Source organism: Sus scrofa, chromosome 10, assembly GCF_000003025.6.
Source record: "Sus scrofa isolate TJ Tabasco breed Duroc chromosome 10, Sscrofa11.1, whole genome shotgun sequence".
In the NCBI taxonomy this organism is placed as follows: Eukaryota; Metazoa; Chordata; class Mammalia; order Artiodactyla; family Suidae; genus Sus; species Sus scrofa.
This window is the reverse complement of record NC_010452.4, coordinates 44238809-44261665: the sequence shown is the minus strand read 5'-3', so window position 1 is coordinate 44261665 and position 22857 is coordinate 44238809. Positions and strand designations below refer to the sequence as shown.

The 22857-nt window shown below is 42.9% G+C and overlaps 1 protein-coding gene across 2 annotated transcripts in view; it reads right to left on the bottom strand.

Annotated features, from left to right (window-relative positions):
• Nucleotides 1-22387, bottom strand: part of SLC39A12 (solute carrier family 39 member 12) — an 81696-nt gene extending 59309 nt beyond the window's left edge. The window contains exons 1-3 of one of the 2 annotated variants that reach the window (XM_003130728.4): nt 22026-22387; nt 20065-20411; nt 9070-9351 (exon numbers count right to left, since the gene is read on the bottom strand). In XM_003130728.4, the coding sequence (XP_003130776.2) occupies nt 9070-9351; nt 20065-20411; nt 22026-22050 (654 nt within the window). In that variant the 5' untranslated portion in view covers nt 22051-22387. The remainder of the gene's footprint in view (nt 1-9069; nt 9352-20064; nt 20412-22025) is intronic. The other variant, XM_003130727.4, reaches the window with a different exon arrangement.

The following is a 22857-nucleotide window of genomic DNA, read 5'->3' as shown; positions in this document are numbered from 1 at the left end:
TATTCACAATAGCCAGGACAGGGAAACAACCTAAATGTCCATCAACAGATGATTGGATTCAGAAGATGTGGTATACATATACAATGGAATACTACTCAGCCATAGAAAAGAATGACATAATGCCATCTGTAGCAACATGGATGGAACTAGAGAATCTCATACTGAGTGAAATGAGCCAGAAAGACAAAGACAAATTCCATATGATATCACTTATAACTGGAATCTAATATCCAGCACAAATGAACATCTCCACAGAAAAGAAAATCATGGACTTGGAGAAAAGATTTGTGGCTGCCTGATGGGAGGGGGAGGGAGTGGGAGGGATCGGGAGCTTGGGCTTATCAGACACAACTTAGAATAGATTTACAAGGAGATCCTGCTGAGTAGCATTGAAAACTTTGTCTAGATACTCATGTTGCAACAGAAGAAAGGGTGGGGGAAAAATATAATTGTAATGTATACATGTAAGGATAACTTGATCCCCTTGCTGTACAGTGGGAAGGAAAAAAAAAAAAAAAAGCTGTTTTTCTCCAGGGAGACTCTTGCCCTGACTGCTTATATCCTTTCAATTGGTGAATTGTTTATCTCCACCTTCAAGTAGAGCCTTACAACTTCTAATATATATACCTGTTTTTTAAAAAATTGAAGCATAGTTGATTTACAATGGTGTGTTAATTTCTGCTGTATATGAAAGTGATTGGGCTCTTTGTGTGTGTGTGTGTATACACACTTTTTAAAAATTTTGTTTTCCATTATGTTTTATCACAGGATATTGAGTATAGTTCCCTGCACTATACGGTAGGACCTTACTGTTTAGCCGTCTTGTATATATTAGCTCACATCTGCCCATCCCCGCCTTCCACTCTTCCCGCTGACTCTGCTGCCCTGGACCATCATAACTTCATTTCATCTCAAGCTCAGTGTGTGCTAACTGCAAGTCAAAGCGAGTAAAATATCTGTGTTCTCTGAACTCCCGTAAGACCTATGCGTACACCAATTTTCCTCAACTAAATTATGGGCATTTAAACAGCTAAGAATCTCACCTTACATCCCACTAGCCTCCCCATTCATGTATATTTAAACATTTATTGAGTGCCTACTATGCGCCAGACACTATGCTAAGTCTATTCCATAGGCTCACTTTTCTTTCTTCCGAAATTCCAAAAAAGATTATTTTTTTACAGATTACCTGGCCACAAAGGGCGGAGTCCCAATTTGCACTCAGATGTATGCTCTTCAATACTCTTCCTCATGAGTGTGGAAATAAATTGAAACACAGGATGGTGTTGGGACTTTTTAGATCATCAAAGCAATTTCTATAGCATAGTGCTCAGGGCAGACAAATAAGGCTTTAACACTATCTCTGCCATTTCTAATGGAGTGACCTTGGGCCCTTCATAGTCATTATCTGTAAAAAGAGACAATCTCTCCCATCGCAAAGGTTTTAAGATTAGATGAGGTAATGTATGCAAAATGTTTGATATAGCACTCGGCACCCAGGACCTTGTCAGCTAACCTTAGCTACTACTACCATTATTTCCAGTGTCTCCTAGAAAGCTTGGTGGGGAGTAGACTGGAGGAGGAATCAAGTTCAAGTATTATAAAATGTTATATCATTGCCATAAAATAATAGCTCTAAATGCTGTATTAGTGCCATAAAAATGTTTTCCCTGAAGGCTCTAGAGGAGCCAGTGAAAATTATGAAAAACAGAAAAATACAATAAATCAGGTGGGTGGAAAAGTACTAAATGGATTGACAGGGGTAGAATTTGAGGGCGAGAAGTCTAGTTAAGAAGTTATTGATGAGTCCAAGATACTTCATGACCTAAGACAGTAAGTGGCATTTGCGATGGAGAGAAGCAGATGCACTTGAGAAATATTAAGAAGGTACACTAAAACCCTTGAAAGAAAATGTGCAGAGTCGAAATGACCCAGGTTTCTGGGTTTGATAAATGCATAATGGTAAGGCCATCCACTAGCTCCCCCAAATTTCCCCAAATACCCAATATATGTCTGGCACTTCCCTAGCTACTGGAAAAACAATGTCAACCAAATCCAAAATCATTCCCTGCCCTGGAGCTTAAAGTTTAGCATCATTAATGAAACAATAATGGAATCAATGTAAGTGAATAATCTTGGCAATGGCTTTGAAGGAGAGGTACGTGGAACAACGAGGTGAAAACAGACAACTCTTCTACCCATTTAGGCAGATCAAAGAAGGCTTCCTTAGGATTATCTCACACACACACACACACACACACACACACACACACACACACACACACACACCTGAAGGAGTGGAAGGAAGGAATAGTCCAGGTAGGAAAAACAGCCTGTGCACAGCTTCTCTGGCAGGAGGGAGGATTGGAAAGAAGACAATCATTGGAGCTGGTGGAGTGAAAGGAACATGGTAGAAGCTGAACATCTCTTGGCACAGAATGGAGTTTGCCCTTTATCCTAAAATCAACTGGAAGCCAGAGGGGAATTTTGAGCAAGGGGTTATATGACTGGATTTGTGTTTTGACACATTCACTCTGACTACATAGTGGAGAACAAACAAACTGGAGAGAGTCAGTGATGACTAGTAGCACAGTTAGGAGGCTATTACAGTGGTCCAGGTACAAGGCAGTGATGCTGACACCAGAGAAAAATCAACTGGTTAGGAAGAAACAGCAGTAGAGCTTGGAAACAGATTAGGTATGAAGGAAGAAGAAATTGAAAATAAAATTTCTTGCTGGGTATTTGACTGGATGATTATGCTCTTTGCTGACATATTTGCTCCATAAAGATGGAGTCTCGTTGGTTTGATTTATGACCTTGATATTGGATGTTTTGAGGGGGAGGTGCCATTACCATATCCTTAAAGAAAAAGATGTTGTGTAGTATATGTAGGTCTGAAGTCTACGGGAGACGTCTATGGTGGAGACACACTCTTGTGAGTCATCTTTAAGTAGAGATGGGCTACCCTGGAGAAAACACACGGAATGACAGGGGACTAAGCTCATGCCCCAAAGAGCATTAATCGTAAAATCTATACAGAGAGAGAAAAGTCTGCAGTAGGTGAAAACGAGGGCATCAGAGAGAAAGAAAACCAGGAATGTGCAGGGTTATCCAAGCCAAAGTAGAGACCTTCCATGTGACTCCCCCCCTTACCTATGAATGTGCTCTTACCAATCTTGCCAGTTACAAACTTAAAAAAAAAAAAAATACAATCAGCCCTTTTCACCCTGGTCTATGTCACAAGAATACACCATTGACCTAGTAGTCTTCTCTTGCTTCTTTTTTTTTTTTTTTTTTTGAAAAGAACGCATGGTGGAGGCTTGGATCCCATGTTGCTGTGGCTATGGTGTTAGATGGGCAGCTGCAGCTTCGATTTGACCCCTAGCCTGGGAATCTCCATATACCTCAGGTGTGGCTCTAAACAGACCAAAAAAAAAAAAAAAAAACCGGAAGTCATTGTTTCTCTTCCTCAACCTGTCCTTTCTTTAGTGTTGCTTATGTAGCTCTTGAAATAGCTGGACAAGTGAGAAGAAAAGGGGGTGATAGGAAATGGGAAAAAAAAAAAAAGCCCATGAAATGTGGGATGACAGACATCATGAATAAAAAGAGTTTCATGGAGGCAAGACTTGACAAAAGTGAGAGAGCAAAAAGCAGGGCAGAGGTGGTTGAGAAATAAAATGTATGGGAGTATAAAGAGAAGGAGAATGTATGTTCATCAAAAAAAAAAGCAAGAGAAGGCTACTAGGTCAATGGTGCATTCTTGTGACATAGACAAGGATGAAAAGGGCTGATTGTATTTATTTTTTTTTTGTTTGTAACTGTTGAGGTTGGTAAGAACACATTCATAGGTAAGGAGGGGAGTAGCATGGCAGGTGGAGGAGAGTCAGTTATCAAAAGCCTTAGGATGTGGTCATGAACACCCATCCCCCATCAAAGAGGAGGTGCTGATGGAGAACCATGTACAGGTCCCTGGTCATTGACCAGGGAAACAGCAAACGAGTGCAAAGAATGGAGAGAGGTGGAAGCATTAAGAGATTGAGTCAGGAAGAAAAAGGAGGCAAGAATATAAAATGGGGAAAAGACAGTCTTTTCAGCAAGTGACGCTGGGAAAACTGGACAGTCTCATGTAAATCAATGACACTGGAACACACCCTCATGCCATGCACAAAAATAAACTCAAAATGACTTAAAGACTTAAATGTAAGACAAGACACCCCCAAACTCCTAGAAGAGAACATAGGCAAAACATTCTGATATCAACCTTACAGATGTTTTCTCAGGTTGGTCTCCCAAAGCAACAGAAATAAAAGCAAAAATAAACAAATGGAAACTAATCAAACTGAAAAGCTTTTGCACAGCAAAAGAAACCATTTAAAAAAAGGCAACTTACAGAATGGGAGAAAATAGTATCAAATGATGCAACTGACAAGGGCTTAATTTCTAAAATATACAGACAACTTATACAACTCAATAGCAAAAAAGCTAATAACTCAATGGAAAAATGGTCAAAAGACCTGAATAGACATTTCTCCAAGGAAGATATACAGATGGCCAACAAGCACAAGAAAAAATGTTCAACATCACTGATTATTAGAGAATTACAAATCTAAACTTCCGTGAGGTACCACCTTACATCAGTCAGAATGGCCATCATTAATAAGTCCACAAATAACAAATGCTGGAGAAGGTGTGGAGAAAAGGGAACCCTCCTACACTATTGGTGGGAATGTAAATTGGTACAACCACTATGGAAAACAGTATGGAGGTACCTCACAAAATTAAATATAGAACTACTGTGTGACCCAGCAATCCCACTCTTGGGTATATATATAAAGACAAAACTTTCATTGAAAAAGACACATGCACCCGCATGTTCATTGCAAAACTATTCACAATAGCTAAGACATGGAAACAACCTAAATCTCCATCAACAGATGATTGGATCAAGAAGATATGGTATGCATACACAATGAAATACTACTCAGCCACAAAAAAGAACAAAATAATGCCATTTTCAGCAACATGGATGGAACTAGAGACTTTCATACTAAGAGAAGTCAGTCAGAAAGAGAAAGACAAATACCATACGATATTACTTATATCTGGAATCAAAAACCTTTCCACAGAAAAGAAAATCAAGGACTTGGAGGACAGACTTGTGGTTGCCAAGGGGGAGGGGGAGGGAGTGGGATGGACTAGGAATTTGGGGTTAATAGATGCAAACTATTGCCTTTGGAATGGATAAGCAATGAGATCCTGCTGTATAGCACTGAGAACTATATCTAGTCAATTATTATGGAGCATGATAATGTGAGAAAAAACAATGTATACATGTATGTGTAACTGAGTCACCTTGCTGTACTTTAGAATATTGACAGAACACTGTAAAACCAGCTATAATGGAAAAAATAAAAATCATTATTAAAAAAAAGAGAGAGAGAGATTGAGTCGGGAAGATAAAACAGACCAGTTTGGGCAGAAGAGAAGGAAGGCATAGATGGATGTTTGCACTCTGGACTATGAGGGAGGGTGGTGAGATTATAGTCTGATGGTATAAAGCTGTTTCTCTTAGTGAGCTGGTTAAGATCCATCCAGAGCTGCTGTTAGTGGCTTGACCTGTGCAAGTTGTAACCTATGCAAACCAAGAAAATGCTAATCCTAGGGGGCCTGGACTGCCAACACCTTCTGTTACCTCACACCCTTCTCATCTAAGAGAGCAGCAGCCTGCAGTGAGGTGCCAACTGGCCCCCTTCCAAAGTCTGGACTGACTCACTTCCTAAAGGAATCCTAGCCCAAGTGCATGGGCCATAGAACCCTTCCCAAGAACTGGAGACCATGGTGCCCCTTCCAGGAGATGGTAGTTCTAAGACCTAACACCAGGTTATGACTCATCAATAGCTCAATTCTTCTTGACTGAATGGATGAATAAAGTAGGTCCACCTGCAACATAGGAGTTATGGCTCAGTGGTAACAAACCCGACTAGTACCCATGAGGACGCAGATACGATCCCCAGCCCTGCTCAGTGGATTATGGATCCAGCATTGCCGTGAGCTTTGATATAGATCACAGATGTTCCTTGGATACCATATTGCTGTGGCTGTGGCGTAGGCCAGCAGCTATAGCTCTGATTGGACCCCTAGCCTGGGAACGTCCATATGCCATGGGTGCGGCCCTAAAAAGCAAAAAATAAAAAATAAAAAATTATACCTACAATATGGAATTACTTCATTCTGTTCTAGGAATGTTTACTCTCACACATACTCGGAAGCCCATGTATTTTCAGCACATCTTGCATTTCCAGAAATCTACACTCCACCTGCCTTGAAGGGTAGGGTTTCCATTTCTATTTCATCTGTATCAAAAGACAGGAACACGCAAGAGGGCTACAATCCTAGTGGCTAATTTCAGCTTGTATTGTATTAGATATTGCACTGAGGAAACTCATTTGAGGCACACCTCCTGATTAAAGCAACAAGGTGAATTCTATGAAAGAACCCCATATTCTCAATTGGAAATAGAAAAAAAAAAAACAAACAAACAAAAAAGGCCCCAAATTTTGAGAGGCACGAGATTACAGTTACCAAAGTGATATCTGCAAAGTCTTTAGTAAGCAGTCTGTCCATTTCTTCTGCCAATAACAAAAGAAATTAAACCTTTTTACAGCAAATTGGAGGGTTTGTTTGCTGGCCTTAAGTTGCAGCATGATTGTATCCTTCTGAATTCCTAGAAATCTGAAATGAGGCCAAGAGTCAAATTATCAGTCTATGTTGCTAGAGAGGGAATTTTTGTGTAACCTCCCCCTCCCCCACCAATCACATGTTGAAATCCTAACCCTCAATGTGACAGTATTGGGAGGTGGGACCTTTAAGGGGGTGATTAGGTCAGGAGGGTGGTGCGCTCATGAATGGGATCAGTGGCCTCACGAAAGAGGCCGCACGCAGCTCCCTTGCCCCCCACCATGTGTATAATGAAAAAATGACCCTGCTATGGACCAAAAAGTAGCCTCTTACCAGACCCCAAATCTGCCCAGCACCTTGACCTTGGGCTTTCCAGGCTCCAGAATTGTGAGAACAAATTTCTGTTGTTTATAAGCTACCCGATTTGTAGCATTTATGATATAACAGCCCAAACAAAGACACACATCAATGAATAGTTCAAGAGAAAAAAAAAAAGTTTTGGCATTCCTATTGTGACTCAGTGGGTTAAGGACCCCATAGTGTCTCCCTGAGGACGCAGGTTCAATCCCTGGCCTCACTCGGTGGCTTAAAGATTCAGCATTGCTGCAAGCTGCAGTGTAGGTTGAAGGTGTGGCTCAGATCCAGTGTTGCGGGGGCTGTAGTGAAGGCCCCAGCAGCAGCTCTGGTTTGACCCTTGGCCCAGAAACTTCCATATGCTGCAGGTGCAGCCATAAAAAAACAAACAAGCAAACAAGCAAAAAAATCACATTTTGCCACTCTATTCAACATGTGCTGGTGGCTTTTCAATTAATTCTTTAAGAAAATACAGTTTTTAAAAAACTCATGTTTGGAGTTCCCATCATGGTGCAGCAGAAACGTATCTGACTAGGAAGCATGAGGTTGCAGGTTCGATCCTTGGCCTCGTTCAGTGGGTTAAGGATCCGGCATTGCCGTGAGCTGTGATATAGGTCTCAGATGCGCCTCAGATCTGGCAGTGCTGTGGTTGTAGTATAGGCTGGCGGCCACAGCTCCAATTCGACCCCTAGCCTGGGAACCTCCATATGCCATGGGTGTGGCCCCCAAAAGACAAAAAACAAAAAACAAAAACCCACCTCATGTTCAGAAGTTCCCGCTGTGGCACGGTGGGTTAAGAATCCGACTGCAGCAGCTAGCGATGTTGCGGAAGTATAGGCTTGATCCCTGGCTTGGCATAGTACGTTAAAGGATTGAGCGTTGCCACAGCTGAGGCTCAAATTCAATCCCTGATTCAGGAACTTCCATATGCCATGGGTGTGGCCATAAAATAAAAACTCATGTTCAGAGAATACTATCACATTGGGGGTCAGGATTTCAACCTGTGATTGGTGGTGGGGGGGAGGGAATACACAAAAATTAACTCTATAGCAACATATGCTCAACTCTTGATCACTTCAAACTTCCCACTGCAAAGTAGAATGCAAAAAGGTAAGAGAAAGGCTGGCCTGTGCTGGGATAGTAATGAAGGCAACAAGATGCCTGTTTCCTAATAGTGGGAGTCCAGAGAGAAGAAAAACACACGGAGAGTTCCCGTCGTGGTGCAGTGGAAACAAATCTGACTAGGAACCATGAGGTTGTGGGTTCAATCCCAGGCTTTGCTCAGTGAGTTAAGGATTCGGCATTGCCATGAGCTGTGGTGTAGGTTGCGGCTCAGATCCTGCATTGCTGTGGCTGTGGTGTAGGCCGGCAGCTGTTGCTCTAATTCAGCCCCTAGCCTGAGAACCTCCATATGCCTCGGGTACGGCCCTAAAAAAAAAAAAAGAAGAAGAAAAGAAAGGCGCTTGGGATCCTGAACATAGGCAGCACCAATCCGGAGCCACTGCCGATATATTCCCTGTGCTGTCAGGCATGATGCTTTTTTTGCAAGCTGCATCTGCGGGGAAGTAGCTAGTGATAAATTCATTTTTCACCAACTCCTACTGTTTTCTCCTCCTCTGTCCAGAAGGGAAAGCAAATACACACACCGCTTTCACCACTACAGTTCAGTCCTCAGGGACTGATCCAAAGCCTTGAGTCACACTCACTTTGGTGCCCTGGGGGACTCAGAATAGAGCTGCCCTGTCACCTGGCCTGCTTGCCTATCCACCCATGCAGCTTCTGGCTAAAACTCATCTGACTACTGATTAGTCATTACATTTCCCCCTTTGGACTCAGAATGTTATATTACATCATCTAACATCCCATAAGAAAAGCCACAAATACTTACCTCTCGTAGAAGCTGTTGAGTATTTTAGGAACAAGCAAATGACCAAAAAAAAAAAAAATCATACTCTGATTTTTAGCAGATTTACGGTATCCTAGCAGCAGAGCTGCAATTTTAAATTGCTAAAAGATTCGCAATTTTGACTTTCTTACCTGGCTTCCGGAAGTGTCAAAGTACTGCCTGGTGAAAGCCAGGATATCTTCCATCTCGTTCTGTGACAGGAAATAGGAATCTTCATCCTGCCTGAGGCTGAGAAGGCTGTGCAGGTAAAATTTATACTCCCTATGACTCATGTTGAGCTTGGAAGAACAGATCTCTTCCTGGTGAATGATGTAATAGAGCAGGAGAAGGGAAACTCGATGGACCACTTCTTCTCCAAGCGGATCCTCGAACCCTCCTCCAGCTATGAGTAATAGGGCATCTGGTTCGAAGCACTGTGCAAAAAAAAAATAAACAAAAATGTAAAAATTAAAAACAGGAGTTCCCATTGTGGCTCAGTGGGTTAAGGACGTGACATTCGTTGTCTCTCTGAGGATGTGGGTTCAATCCTTGGCTCTGCTCAGTGGGTTAAGGATCTGGTGTTGACATGAGCTATGGCCTAGGATGCAGATGGGGCTCAGACCCAGTGTTGCCTTGGCTGTGGGATAGCTAGCAGCTGCAGCTCTGATTGGACACCTAGGCTAGGAACTTCCATATGCCACAGATGTGGCTATAAAAAGAATAAATAAAAATTAAAAGCAAACAAATTTGACCAATATTCCTAGAACACTAACACCCACTGAGTCTCTGTTGCTCATTATTTTAGGACTAGGAGGGGAAAGTGGGCAGCTTCGATAGCCCAACTCCAAGAAGACAGTCACAGTTGGCCTTTTATATAACAATGATGCCCTCCCAGAAATTCCTTGTCCCCTAAACATGTCCTTCTGCCTCCAGCTGTAGTATCACCAAGTGGACAAACCGTAATTTGCTATCTTGATGAAAACCAGCTGACTCTTTGGCTTTCAACATGATGCTCCAGAAGTTCCTGTTGTGGCTCCGCAGGTTAAGAACACAATGAGTATCCATGAGGATGTGGGTTCAATCCCTGGCCTTGCTCAGTAGGTTAAAGATTCAGTGTTACCTTCGCTGCAGTGTAGGTGGCAGATGTGGCTCAGATCTGGTGTTGCCCAGTGGGACAAGTCCCTTGGGGCCCAAGATAGGCATCTCTTGGTGGCTGTATTCTGTGCTTGGGGTCGTGTAATGGGCTGTTTCTCAGATCCCGAGAGCATTGGCAGAAGCCCCCCATCCCCACCCCTCCAGTATCTCTGAAGAAAGACAGCTCTTGTCTTGCTGGGAGAGCTTCTCTCCCACAACCCCTGTGTCTATCTTTTCTCACTATCCATCACATCCCCCTAACATCTTCCTCTGACACGTAAATGTCCCAGATGAGACAAACCAGGTGTGGGGTGGGAAACAAAGCATCATGGAAGCATTTTAAATAATTCTTGAACCACCAACCTCTCTGTTAACAGCAGGATGTGGGAACCACTTGCGTCCTGGAAAAGAACTGATACCAGTTCCATCAGTAGGATAACAGAGAGGCAGATGGTACGCGTTCATTCCGCGTTCCCACCTCTCAAGTGGCAGGTGTGGTGCGAGATGCTGAGGCTAAATCTCTGCACAAAGCAGACACAAATTTTAAAAAAATCCAGCCTTTATGGACCAGTTGTCTTCAAGAGGAAATAGAAAATAAACAAGCAGACTAAGGAATATTCGAATACAAGGGCTATGAAGAAAAGAAAAAATGGTGTTTGCTAAAGCGGCCACTAGCTGCCTGTGGATGCTGGGCACTTAATATGTGATTTGTTCCCTTTCAGATACGCTGGTGGTTTAAAACACACAGATTTCACAGACTTAGTCTGGCAAAAAAAACATCAAATGTGATGTTCATTATGTTAATACTTCAATACTTTCTAAAGATTTTTTATTAATGTGGGAGTGATATCGCACATAAGTTTCAATAAAATATATGAATTTTACCTGTTTTCTTTTTCCTGTTTGGCCGTGCCTGCAAGTTCTCAGACCAGGGATGGAATCCAAGCCACAGCTATGACCTACACTACAGATGCAGCATAGTGGAAACACCTCACCTGTCTCTTTTTAATGCTTTAAAATGTGGCTCCTAGGAAATGTACAATGACACATGCCTCGCATTTGCGGCTTGTGTTATATTTCTATTGAATGGTGCCATGCTGGGGAACACAGGGCAGGGTGGGGAATCTGCCATAATATCTTTTTGAAAAATTTGTAATGGAGTGTAGTTGACTTACAATGTTCTATTAGCTTCAAGTGTACAGCAAAGTGAATCAGTCACGCATATGCATCTATCCATTCCTTTTCAGATTCTTTTCCCAAATAGGTATAACATGGTATTGAGCTGATTTCCCTACATGCTACAACAGGTCCTTGTTAGTTACCTATTTGTTACATAGTATAGTGTTTGTTAGTCCCCTTCTAGTTTATCCCTCTCCCCCTACTATTTAATCTGTTCTCCAAGGAGGAAGTTTTGGGGGTTCTAATTCCATGTTTGCTGTGGGTCCCACCAGGAAACATCTAGAAAACACCATCTGCACCAGGAAGAAACACAGCATCCATCTCAAAAAGCAAAAGCATTCATCGCATTCTTTGCAAACCACGCAGATTCCAATCTCTCCCCAACTCAACTGCGAGGGGACAAGAACTCGGCAATCAAAGGCACAAGACCATTGTCATGTCCACACTCCACCACCAAAACCACAGCAACCCTTTTCTGTCCCCTAATTACCCCTAGAGAAAGCCCAAATTCTGACACCAAAACCCAGGGAAGTAAATCAGCTGAATCCTTCTTTGTACCAAATCACCTCTGAAGCTAAAACACTGATAAAACTATTGGTTATTAGCTACCATCTATTGCAAGCCATGTGTCCAAGACAGGGCTAACTAAATGCCTTCTGCATTCAGGCATCTCTCAGCATGTAAATCTCAGTGGTTCTAGAAAAGGTGCCTAATGATTAATTTTTCAATGAGGGGGACGCTTCTTGCATTATTTAAGTGGAAAGACAAACATGCCCAGCCTATATCATAGTCCACCAAATATTTCTGCAGAATGGAAAGCATTCAGAATACCAATTACTCAATGATTTAATGCACAATGCTTGAACAGGTACATTTTATAGGCAGTAGGAAAAGATTCTGCATGGAATCAAGTACAGATTTCAACTTCCTTCTAAGAAGAAGGTATAACCTTAGGACACATGTCAGTCAAGCTTGAGAGCGGGTCAGTAATGTACCTAAAGCCACACAGCTGATAGCAGCTGCCCAGTCTTCATTCCTGCTCTGCCACTGATAGACCTTATATTCTTATTCCTTTGTCTTGTGACATGGAGACAATTAGCTGGTCGCCCCTATGTACTTTCTGTGCAGCTCCTCATGCCACCGTTTTTCTCTCCATTGTGTTCAGTAGGAAGAAATTTGGTCAATGAGGAGGCTAGGGGATGGGTGAGGCTCTCATATCCATCAGTAAGAATACAGTACAACCAGAGGCTTCAACAAGTTCATCTTTCTTTTTTTTTTTTTTTCATTTTTTTTTTCTTTTTACAGCTGCATCTGTACCATATGGAGGTTCCCAGGCTAGGGGTGGAATCAGAGCTGCAGCTGAGACCTATGCCATAGCCATGGCAACACTAGATCCAAGCTGCATCTGCAACCTACATTGCAGCTTGCAGTAACACCAGATCCTTAACCCACTGAGTGAAGCCAGGGATTGAACCTGTAACCTCACGGACACTATGTCAGGTTAACCTGTTGAGCCACAACAGGAACTCCCTAAACCAGTTCATTGTGACAGAACTTCAAAGGCTGTTCAGGTTGTTTGATGGCACTGGGTAGGCAGGAAGAAAAATGTCAAGAACACAGAGGACCTCCACGAGGCCACCAGACCACGTTTGTGTGGCCCCAGTGTGGCTGGCAGCACACCACAGTGTATGGCTGTCCATCATCCCATCCAAGCTGCCTGAGACCCCTGTCCACTCAGGGTCCTTCTCCATGCTTTTGCTGTGTATCTTCCTAGGGATTGGAGAGGAAGGGTATAGCACGGGGGCAGCAGAAAAGGGGGTAAGAGCTGCCATCACGCCTGTCTACACCAGAACTGGTTTGTGAAAAGCTTACAACTTGAAATCTACCCCTGGCTTCAGTGTTTTGAGGCCTGCTGAAACAATACTTTATTGTGAATCAAAGAACCATGGGCTGGGAGTTCCCTGGTGGCCTAATGGCTAAGGACTTGGCATTGTTGCTGTGGTGGCACAGGTTCAATCCCTGGCCCAGGAACTTCTACATTCCATGGGCACAGCCAAAACAAGAAATAAAAAAAGAACAATTATGGGCTGAAAACTTTGTGTTCTGATACTTGAATCTCAGACAAGTTACCTTAATACAGAAGGTGGTGGCTCAAGGAAAGAACACTGGGGTAGGCGGTGGAATCAGAAGAGCTAATGCAAGAAAATGTGGACCCTTCTAGGAGTGGCCATGACAAAAAGTGCTATGGAGGTGGGTGGTGAACTGGGATTTTCAGTTCATCACCACTCGATTTGTTTTAGTTGTTACAGTTTTCAGAAGTGGCCGAGTTGCAGTTTGGGAGAAGAGGTTTAGTAAAATTTTGCAAATACTGGCACTCCATAGGCATCCGGATCTGTCCAAGGCTCTGACTCCAGTGAAGTGACCCTTTGTTAAAGAAGAATGGACTCATTGAGAACTAATCCATCGATTTCCTTTTAATCTTGTCAGGTGGAAGGAAGCCTAAGTTTTAAAAGGAAACAAACAAACAAACAAAAACCCAAACTCACAGATGCTGAGAATTTGTTTTTCAACTTCACAAGGAAATAATCTTTGGGAAAAGACTAGTCAAAATGTGAGGCTCCTCCTCTGCTAAGCTAAGTGGACTACTCAGATATTTAGTAGTCATTTTCTCTGACACCCTGGAGCCCAATCAGATGGCCTCCTGCTGGCTGTTCAGTTCAGCTTTGTTTATTGCTTGTGAATTTCAAGCCAGAGCCTCAGCCTCAAGAGCTATGTAAAATCCTTCCTCTTTCTGTATTAATAGGGCAGTTGTCTGAATCTGCAGCATAAACTTGAGGAATTTTAGACCAAAAGATGTTGAGAATTTGATTTGGGGTAGATGGGTAAATCCACTGCCTTCTTTTCAGTTCTTAGATTTTTATAAGGTCTGTTTAGGAGGGGGCGGGGATTACTAGCAAATGACTATACAATACAAGAGGGAAATGATATTTCTTCCTTTTCCTCCCAAAAATCTGGAAGAATGTCAGCTGATGGCAGACACCAGCTTTTGGTGGGTCTGTACTGGATTGAGTGGCATTTCTGAGTGACAGAAAGAAAAGCCATAGCTGAGAAGAGTTCAGATAAACTTGCTGGATAAACAAGAGAAAGCCTTATGCTTTTCACACTTTATCCCATAAATGTTATGACAAATGCGAGAGGGAGAGTGAATTAAATGCAGGGCCTTAAAGCACCAGTTCTCGAAGTTCCCACTGTGGCTCAGCAGACTGGGGAGCTGGCATTGTCTTTGCAACTGTACAGGTTCAATCCCTTGCCCAGCACAGTGGGTTAAGGATCCAGCATTGCAGTTGCAGCTTGGATTCGATTCTTGAGCCTCGGAACTTCCATATGCCACAGAAGTGGCCAAAAAAGGAAAAAAAAATTGGTTCTCTTTGAATGTGCCTGTGAATCACCTGGAGATCTTGGTTAAAAACAGCGGGGAAAAAAATGGTCAACATTGCTAATAATTGGAGATACGCAAATCAAAACTATAATGAGGTATCAGCTCACTCTGGTCAGAATGGCCATTGTTAATAAGCCAACAAATAACAAATGCTGGAGAGGGTGTAGAGAGAAGGAAACCCTCCTTCACTGTTGGTGGGAATGTAAATTGGTACAACCGTTATGGAAAACAATGTGGAGGTACCTCAGAAAACTAAATATAGAACGACAATGTGGTCCAGCAACCCCACTCCTGGGCATGTATCAGGACAAAACTATAATACGAGAAGATACATACACCCCTGTGTTCATCACAGCACTAGTCACAATAGCCAAGACATGAAAACAACCTAAATGTCCATCAACAGATGAATGGATTAAGATGTAAGACATATATACAATGGAATACTACTCAGCCATTAAAAAGGGCAAAATAATGGCATTTGCAATAACATGGATACAACTAGAGATTCTTCTAAGTGAAGTAAGTCAGAAAGACAAAGACAAATACCATATGATATCACTTATACGTGGAATCTCAAATATGGCAAAAATGATTCTATCTACAAAACAGACAGTGATGGACGTGGAGAGCAGACTTGTGGTTGCCAAGGGGGAGGGGGGAGGGAGTGGAATGGATGGGGGAGTTTGGGGTTGGTGGATGTAAGCTGTCACATTTGGAGCAAATGGGCAATGGGGTCCTTCTGTACAGCAAAGGGAACTGTGTATGACTGGCTCACTTTGCTGTACAACCGAAACTGAAGAAACTATTGTTTCTTCGATTGTAAATCAACTATACTTAAAAAAAAAATTCCTAAGTCCCGGGAGAGTGGATGGGAAGCTGGGGAATGTCTGGTTTTTCAGCTGCACTGAAGGCCCTTCACAAGGGCTCCTCCAGGGTCCCTGAAAAGGGGTGACTAGACATTTCTATGAATGTAAGGGAGAGAAGAGAAGCTGAGCTCCTACACCACTCAGAGATGGTCAGGGGGGAATGAGCTCCTCAGCTGTGCAAATGAGGAAGTTAGGGTCCATGTGTCCTGGCAGCTAGAAGGTGCTAGAACAAGGATTCAGACCCAGAGCTGACTGACTCCAAACCAGGTTCCTTTCCTTTTGCTGCATCTGGAATCCACACAAGGTCATGGTTCTCATCATTACTGAAGCAGGCTTATTCTCCTGGAGTTACCTCCCCCCCCCCTTCAGTTTTGATTAAACCCCATTCTCACCTTCTCTCTCTTTTTTTTTTTTTTTTTTTTTTTTTTTTGTCTTTTTGCCTTTTCTAGGGCTGCTCCCACGGCATATGGAGGTTCCCAGGCTAGGGGTCTAGACGGAGCTGTCACCGCTGGCCTACGCCAGAGCCACAGCAACGCAAGATCCAAGCTGTGTCTGCAACCTACACCACAGCTCGCGGCAATGCCAGATCCTTAACCCACTGATCGAGGCCAGGGATCGAACCCACAACCTCATCGTTCCTAGTCAGATTCTTAAACCACTGAGCCATGATGGAAACTCCACACCCTTCTCCTTAAAAAAGGGAAAGCCATGGTCAGGCAAGACTACTAATTTTCAAAGCCTGCAGATTTTTTTTTTAATTGCCATACCTACAGCATATGGAATTTCCTGGACCAGGGATCAAATCTGAGTCACAGCTGTAACATATGACACAGCTGCCACAATGCCAGATCCTTAACCCACTACACTGGGCCAAGGATCAAACCCATACCACAGCAGAGACAACACTGGATCCTTAACCCACTACGCCACTGTAGGAAATCCTGAATGGATTTTTTTTTTCTTTTTAGGGCCACACCTATGTCATATCAAAGTTCTCAGGCTAGGGTTGGCATCAGCCACATCAACATGAGATTTGAGCCACATCCGAGACCTACACCACGGTTTGCAGCAACGCCAGATCCTTAACCCACTGAGGGAGGCCAGAGATCAGACCCACATCCCTGTGGATACAGTGGGAACTCCCTGAATGGATTTATTTTTAAATGAACAGTGGTCTCAAACACTACAGATGGCTCTTTAAAAAATTCAGTTTTGGAGTTCCCCTGAGGTACACTGGGTTGAGGATCCAGACTTGCAGCAGCTGCAGCTCAGATTTCCCTGGCCCGGGAACATCTATATGCCACAGGTGCATCCAAATAAATTAAAAATAAATAATCAGTTTTTACCTAGAACTGAAATAAAACTGGAAACTTTTTTTTAACCTCCCCACAAATTCAAGATACACACTTTCCTCTTTTTTTTTTTTTTGACGTTTAAGGATAAGAACCTAACCCCTCATCTCCTTTTTACCACAGAATTTGTGAGAGGCCTGCCTCTCAGTGGACTATGTCCCTAAAAAGCAAAAAAAAAAAAAAAGATTCAACAAGATGAAGACTCGTGGTTTGCACCAGAATGTGGGTGTTTGTGAAAATGGTGTTTCTCCCTGGCTTTTTATGACTGACACAGAGAGATTTTGCAAGCTCCTTGCAATCAACCTTAGATTATGGGTGATTAGAGTAAATTGGAGCCCTCTGAGCAGGTCAAGCCAAGAAACGCCTTTTTTTTAAACCTTGGTGTCTTAGAGAAAGGCAACAGCAGCAGCAGGAGGACAAAGCTCTTAGACACTTTTCTTGGGAACTAGGAACGGAACTGATTCAAATAGAAGCTAAATTGGCCCAACCCTCGTTCATGTCACCCCAATGAAAAAAAAATGTGCAAAATAACCCATCCCTCCATTCTAATCTAAATTATAGAATAATATCCTAATATTTAGAATATTAGCTAAACTAATATTCGACCACCCTGAATAAGGCTCTTCCTGTCATTAGAGGAGAACATTTCTCCGAAGCAAATTCTCAGGGGACATTAACAAGGTATAACGCCTAGTTATTTCCAGTGGGAAGTCTTGGATTGCTTTATATATAAATTAATGTCATTACAGATGAGTTGCCTCTTACAATACATGTTATTTCTGGGAACTCTAGGGAGTTTTACTAATTATTGAATTATTTATTGTTTGCACAGAGCAGAGAGAAAATCTGTCAGCCGTGAAAAACAAAACAAAACAACAAAAAAACTCTTGGCCAGGAAATAGTTCCCCCAGAATTAAGCATAATTGAGAAAGTCTGTCAACATTTCTTTTGGGGGAAATAATTCACTTTTTTTGTTTATGTAGTTAGTTATGTCTTCATCTAGTATTTATTTAATTACTAGTAAGTTCATTCTCAAAAACCTTCATTGGTCTCAAAAGGAGGGTGGCAGTGTTTTCGTCCATTTTTGGTCTGCAGTCATTTTAAGACCAGGGCTTAATGCTTAAGGGGGTTGTTTTCCTTGATTCCACTGCTGTGCCCCCCCACCCGAGGCAGACATTCTAATTTTGCATTAAACATTTCTTTGCATTTAATGCTGATTGTACATGAAAGTGGCCTGCAAATGGGAGTTCTCTTCCTGACTCAGCAGTTAACAAACCCGACTAGTGATCCATGAGGACATGGGTTCGGTCCCTGGCCACACTCAGTGGGTTAAGGATCTGGCATTGCCATGAACTGTAGTGTAGGTGGCAGACACGGCTCAGATTCCACGTTGCTGGGGCTATGGTGTAGGCTGGCAGTTGTAACTCCGATTCGACTCCTAGCCTGGGAACTTCCATATGCCACGGGTGCGGGCAAAAAAAAAAAAAAAGAAAGAAAGAAAAGAAAGTGGCCTGCAAAAATTTTTAAAAATCCCAGCCAGGACAAGAGAAATCTCCACTTCTAGAGACGAAAGACTCACCCTGGGTATTTCGTGAAACCTGATCAGGGGATGCTGATGTAGGGTTTGAGTCACATGATAGACTAGAAAATAGCTGGGAAATGGGTCCCAGGAGGCCCTGGGTCACATTTTAGCTCCATGGTGGCACTTCCCTTCCCCAGCTCAGATTTGTTTTTGTTTTTGTTTTAAGGCTCAACTCACAGCATATGAAAGTTCCCAGGCTAGGGGTCAAATCAGAATGGCAGCTGCAGGCCTACGCCACAGCCACAGCGATGCTAGATTTGAGCCACATCTACGACCTATGCCGCAGCTTGCAGCAACACCGAGTCCTTAACCCACTGAGCAAGGCCAGGGATCAAACCCACATCCTCATGGATACTAGTCAGATACTTAACCCACTGAGCCGCAACGGGCACTCTTCAGATTCCTTAATTTTTAAGAAGATGATTATCCAACTCATTAACTCTCCATGATGCAAAATATTAGAACATACCTACCAATATCCTGGAGAAAGTATTTAAAAATTCAATAGTTCAATGTTAGACAAATAGCAGATCACTGTTATGATGCCTCAGAAAACAGACGGCAGCTAACCCATCACGTTCAAGTTAACCACAAGGTCAAACACAGAATGAGTCAATCAGAAAGAAGATGGAACTAAAAGTTCATACTTACAAATAAATACCTTTACACCTGCGGAAGGGTTGTATCAAGACTTACATAAGCAGTATCATTTTAAAATTAAAAAATTCTCCCTGCCTTTTTTTTTTTTCTTTTTATGGCTGCACCTGCAACATATGGAAGTTCCCAGGCTAGGGCTCAAATCAGAGCTGCAGCTGCTGGCCCACACCACAGCCACGGCAATGTCAGATCCGAGCAGCATCTGCAACCTATGTTGCAGCTTGTGACAACGCCAGATCCTTGACCCACTTGAGTGAGGGCAGGGATTGAACTCACATCCTCATGGACACTATGTCTGCTTCTTAACCTGCTGGGCCACAACGGGAACCCCTCCCTGTCTTTAAATGCTACATGCAGAATGCTATATGATTTGTCACATCCCAGATATGAGAATTATTATATCATAATGCACGGTCAACTCAGACATTGGAAGGTTTGCTTTTGATCTACAAGCCAGGCAATGAATCCATTGCCCACTGCTCCCTCGTGTGTGTGTGTGTGTGTGTGTGTGTGTGTGTGTGTGTGTGTGTGTGTGTGGTGGAGGGGTGGGAATGCAGAAGTTCCTGGACCAGGGATTGAACCCACACCACAGCTGTAACCAGAGACAGAGCGGTGGCAATGCCGGATCTTAAACCTGCTGAGCCATCAGGGAACTCTTCTATTGCATTCTCTCTCTCTCTTTTTTTTTTTTTTTTTTGGCCACCTTGCAGCATAACGAATTCCTGGGCCAGAGGTCAGATCTGTCCTGAGCTCCAGGTGTGACCTACACCATAGCTGTGGCAATGTTGGATCCGTTAACCCACTTCGCAGGCCAGGTATCAAACCTGCGTCCTGGCACTGCAGAGATGCCAGGGATCCCGTTGCACCACAGCGGGAACTCCCATTTCTCTCCTTTGAACACGGCTTGGTCCCTAATCCCATCCTCGTGCACTAACCAGATTGCAGTGTCCTTGCCTTCCATACGTTCTCCGTGGGCACCCGGCTTTCTCCAGCAATGTTTTGATGAGGCTTCTCGAGTAGTTCAGGGCTGGGGGGTCATTAGCAGAGAGAACCCGTAGGATGTCTGCCAGTGGTCCTGGCCTCCAAGGGCCACTGCTGTCCAGAGTTGAGGGGTTTTCCGTCTCAGTTGAGGGGAAAAGGCTGAGCAGAAGGAACAGGGGCACCCAGAACACTGAAAGCTTTGTCCAGAAGCACATTTCCACTCTGCCTCTACCCGGAGTCTGTCTTTGATGGAGGTGGGTGGGTTGGCGTCCACGGTGAAAACTTGTCAATGGGGCAATTTCTGTGCAAAGGGGGCAAAGAAAGGCTTTAACTGTTGTGGCTGCAAAAGTTGGAAAGGATGCATGAGTTGGGTGGCTAAGCTGATTTGCAATGACAAGTTCTTTCTGAACAACAGGGGGTCTGTAGGTGGTTTATAATCCCAACCAGCAGGAGCGTATGGTGGGTGGAGACTTTCAAACTCCAACAGCCAAGGAGTTTGCTCTATTGTCCCTTTCTGAACTAAATGTAGAGGCAAAAATTAGGAAGAAGACATTTCACTGTCTACCCTACAGGTGCTATAAGGCATAAGGCCCAGGGCAAAAAACACCCTCATTTTTAAAAAAAATTGTAGTTGATTTACAGTGTTGTGTTAGTTTCAAGTGTACAGCAAAGTGATTCAGTTACATGTATACAAATACATAGATATACATAGTTATATATATTCTTTCAGATTCTTTTCCATTACAGATTATTACAAGATATTGAGTAGAGTTCCCTGTGCTATACAATAGGTCCTTGCTGTTTACCTATTTTAATTTTTTTTTTTTTTTTATCTTTTTAGGGCCATGCCTCGGCAAATGGAGGTTCCCAGGCCAGGGATCTAATCTGAGCTACAGCTGCTTGGGATCCGAGCCGTGTCTTCAACCTACACCACAGCTCACGACAGTGACAGATCCTTAACTCACTGAGCGAGGCCAGAGATCACACCTGCAACCTCATGGTTCCTGGTCGGGTTCGTTAACCACTGAGCCACGAGGGGAACTCTTAATTTTATTTTTTTATTAGAGTTGATTCACAATGTTGTGCGGTTTCTACTGTACAGCCAAGTGACCCAGTCATTCACACATTTTTTTCCTATTCTCTTCCATCATGTTGTCTCACAAGAGATTGGATATAGTCCCCTGGGCTGTGCAGCAGGACCTCACTGCTTATCCATTCTAAATGGAATCGTTTGCATCTCCTAACCCCAAACTCCCCGTCCATCCCCACTTTCTCCCCCTGCTCTTTGGCAACTGTTTACCTATTTCAAGTGCATGTGTGTATACCTTATTCCCAAACTCCTAATGTCTCTCTTCTGCCCACCCCCAGAAACACCCTCATTTTAACCCATTGTCAAGTCAACTGCCCCGTGATTTACGGCCCTCATCAAGCGAAGTACATTAAACAGAAAAGAAATTTTAATAAATTACAGATATCACGAAGCGTTAGACTATTCCAGTTAAGGAAAGGACTGAAAGAAATTAGTAACATCCAGAAAACACTGGTTCGTCTTTAGTGGTCAACTGATCCAAAGGAAGAAATGTCTTAGAAAAATAAAAGCATATCAAGACCACACGAGCCGTGATAAATCCACATATTCGGTGCTCACTCAAGAGGAGAAAGGACAGCTTTAGAGCCAATCGTCTTTCTGGGGAAAAAAAAATAATCTCTTCAACCAATCGCTTAAGGAATGCAAACTGTTAAGAGCATCTCGTGTCTCATCGTGGCAGGAGATGAGCTAATCGTGACAGTGGGATAGGAACAAAAATACTGGGATGACTTTATGGTTGAAAAAGAGAGAGAGAGTTTAAGATTCATATGTTAGCATTTTAAAAATGACAGAGGATGATACAAACATTTTTAAACCAGTGCTTACCTTCAGAAGAAAGATAAACGATCATTTATCTGGAGCTCTGTGGCCTTTTGAATCTCCCAGAGTATTTCGTGGTTACAAAGTCCTCTGTTTTTAAAATTCCTTGACTGTGCCCCGGGAGCTAGAGAGGATTATTTCAGCCCAGAAAAGTTTTCAGTTGCTATGGAGAGTAACAATGAAGGTGAATAAAAGTGAGAACTTTCTATCTGGCAGATTGTCAGGAAAATCAAATTAATGTCGCTCATGAACCTGCATTTTTATATCTACGTTTACCCATTTTCTTAGAATTCTGAGCAAAATCTTAGAATGTCTTACAGCCACTTGCCCTTTAAAGGACAGATCTAGGTCAAACGAGTCCACATTACAGAATGGAAAGGTTTTAGGGTCAGACCAAGTCTTCTTAAAAAAACAAAAACAAAAACACAACCAAAAAAAAAACCCCAGATGATTCTGGGGTAACTGTTTTATTCACAGATCAAGGACTTGTTGAAAAGATAGGCTCCTCAGAACCTTATTTATTAAAAAGTGCAGCGGTTTTAACAATTTAGGGCATTCAAAGATTCATCAGCAGATTTTCCTTTTTTTTTTCCTTTTTCCTTTTTATGGCATATGGATGTTCCCAGAGTAGGGGTCGAACTGGAGCCACATCTGCAACGTAGCCACAGCTTATGGCAACGTCGGATCCTTAACCCACGGAGCGAGGCCTGGGATCAAACCCACATCATCACCAACGCTATGTCGGGTTCTTAACCCACTGAGCCACAACAGGAACATCTCATGAATAGATTTTCCAAACAAAAAGTCTGTGCTGGAGGAATAATGTTCTTACCTGGGA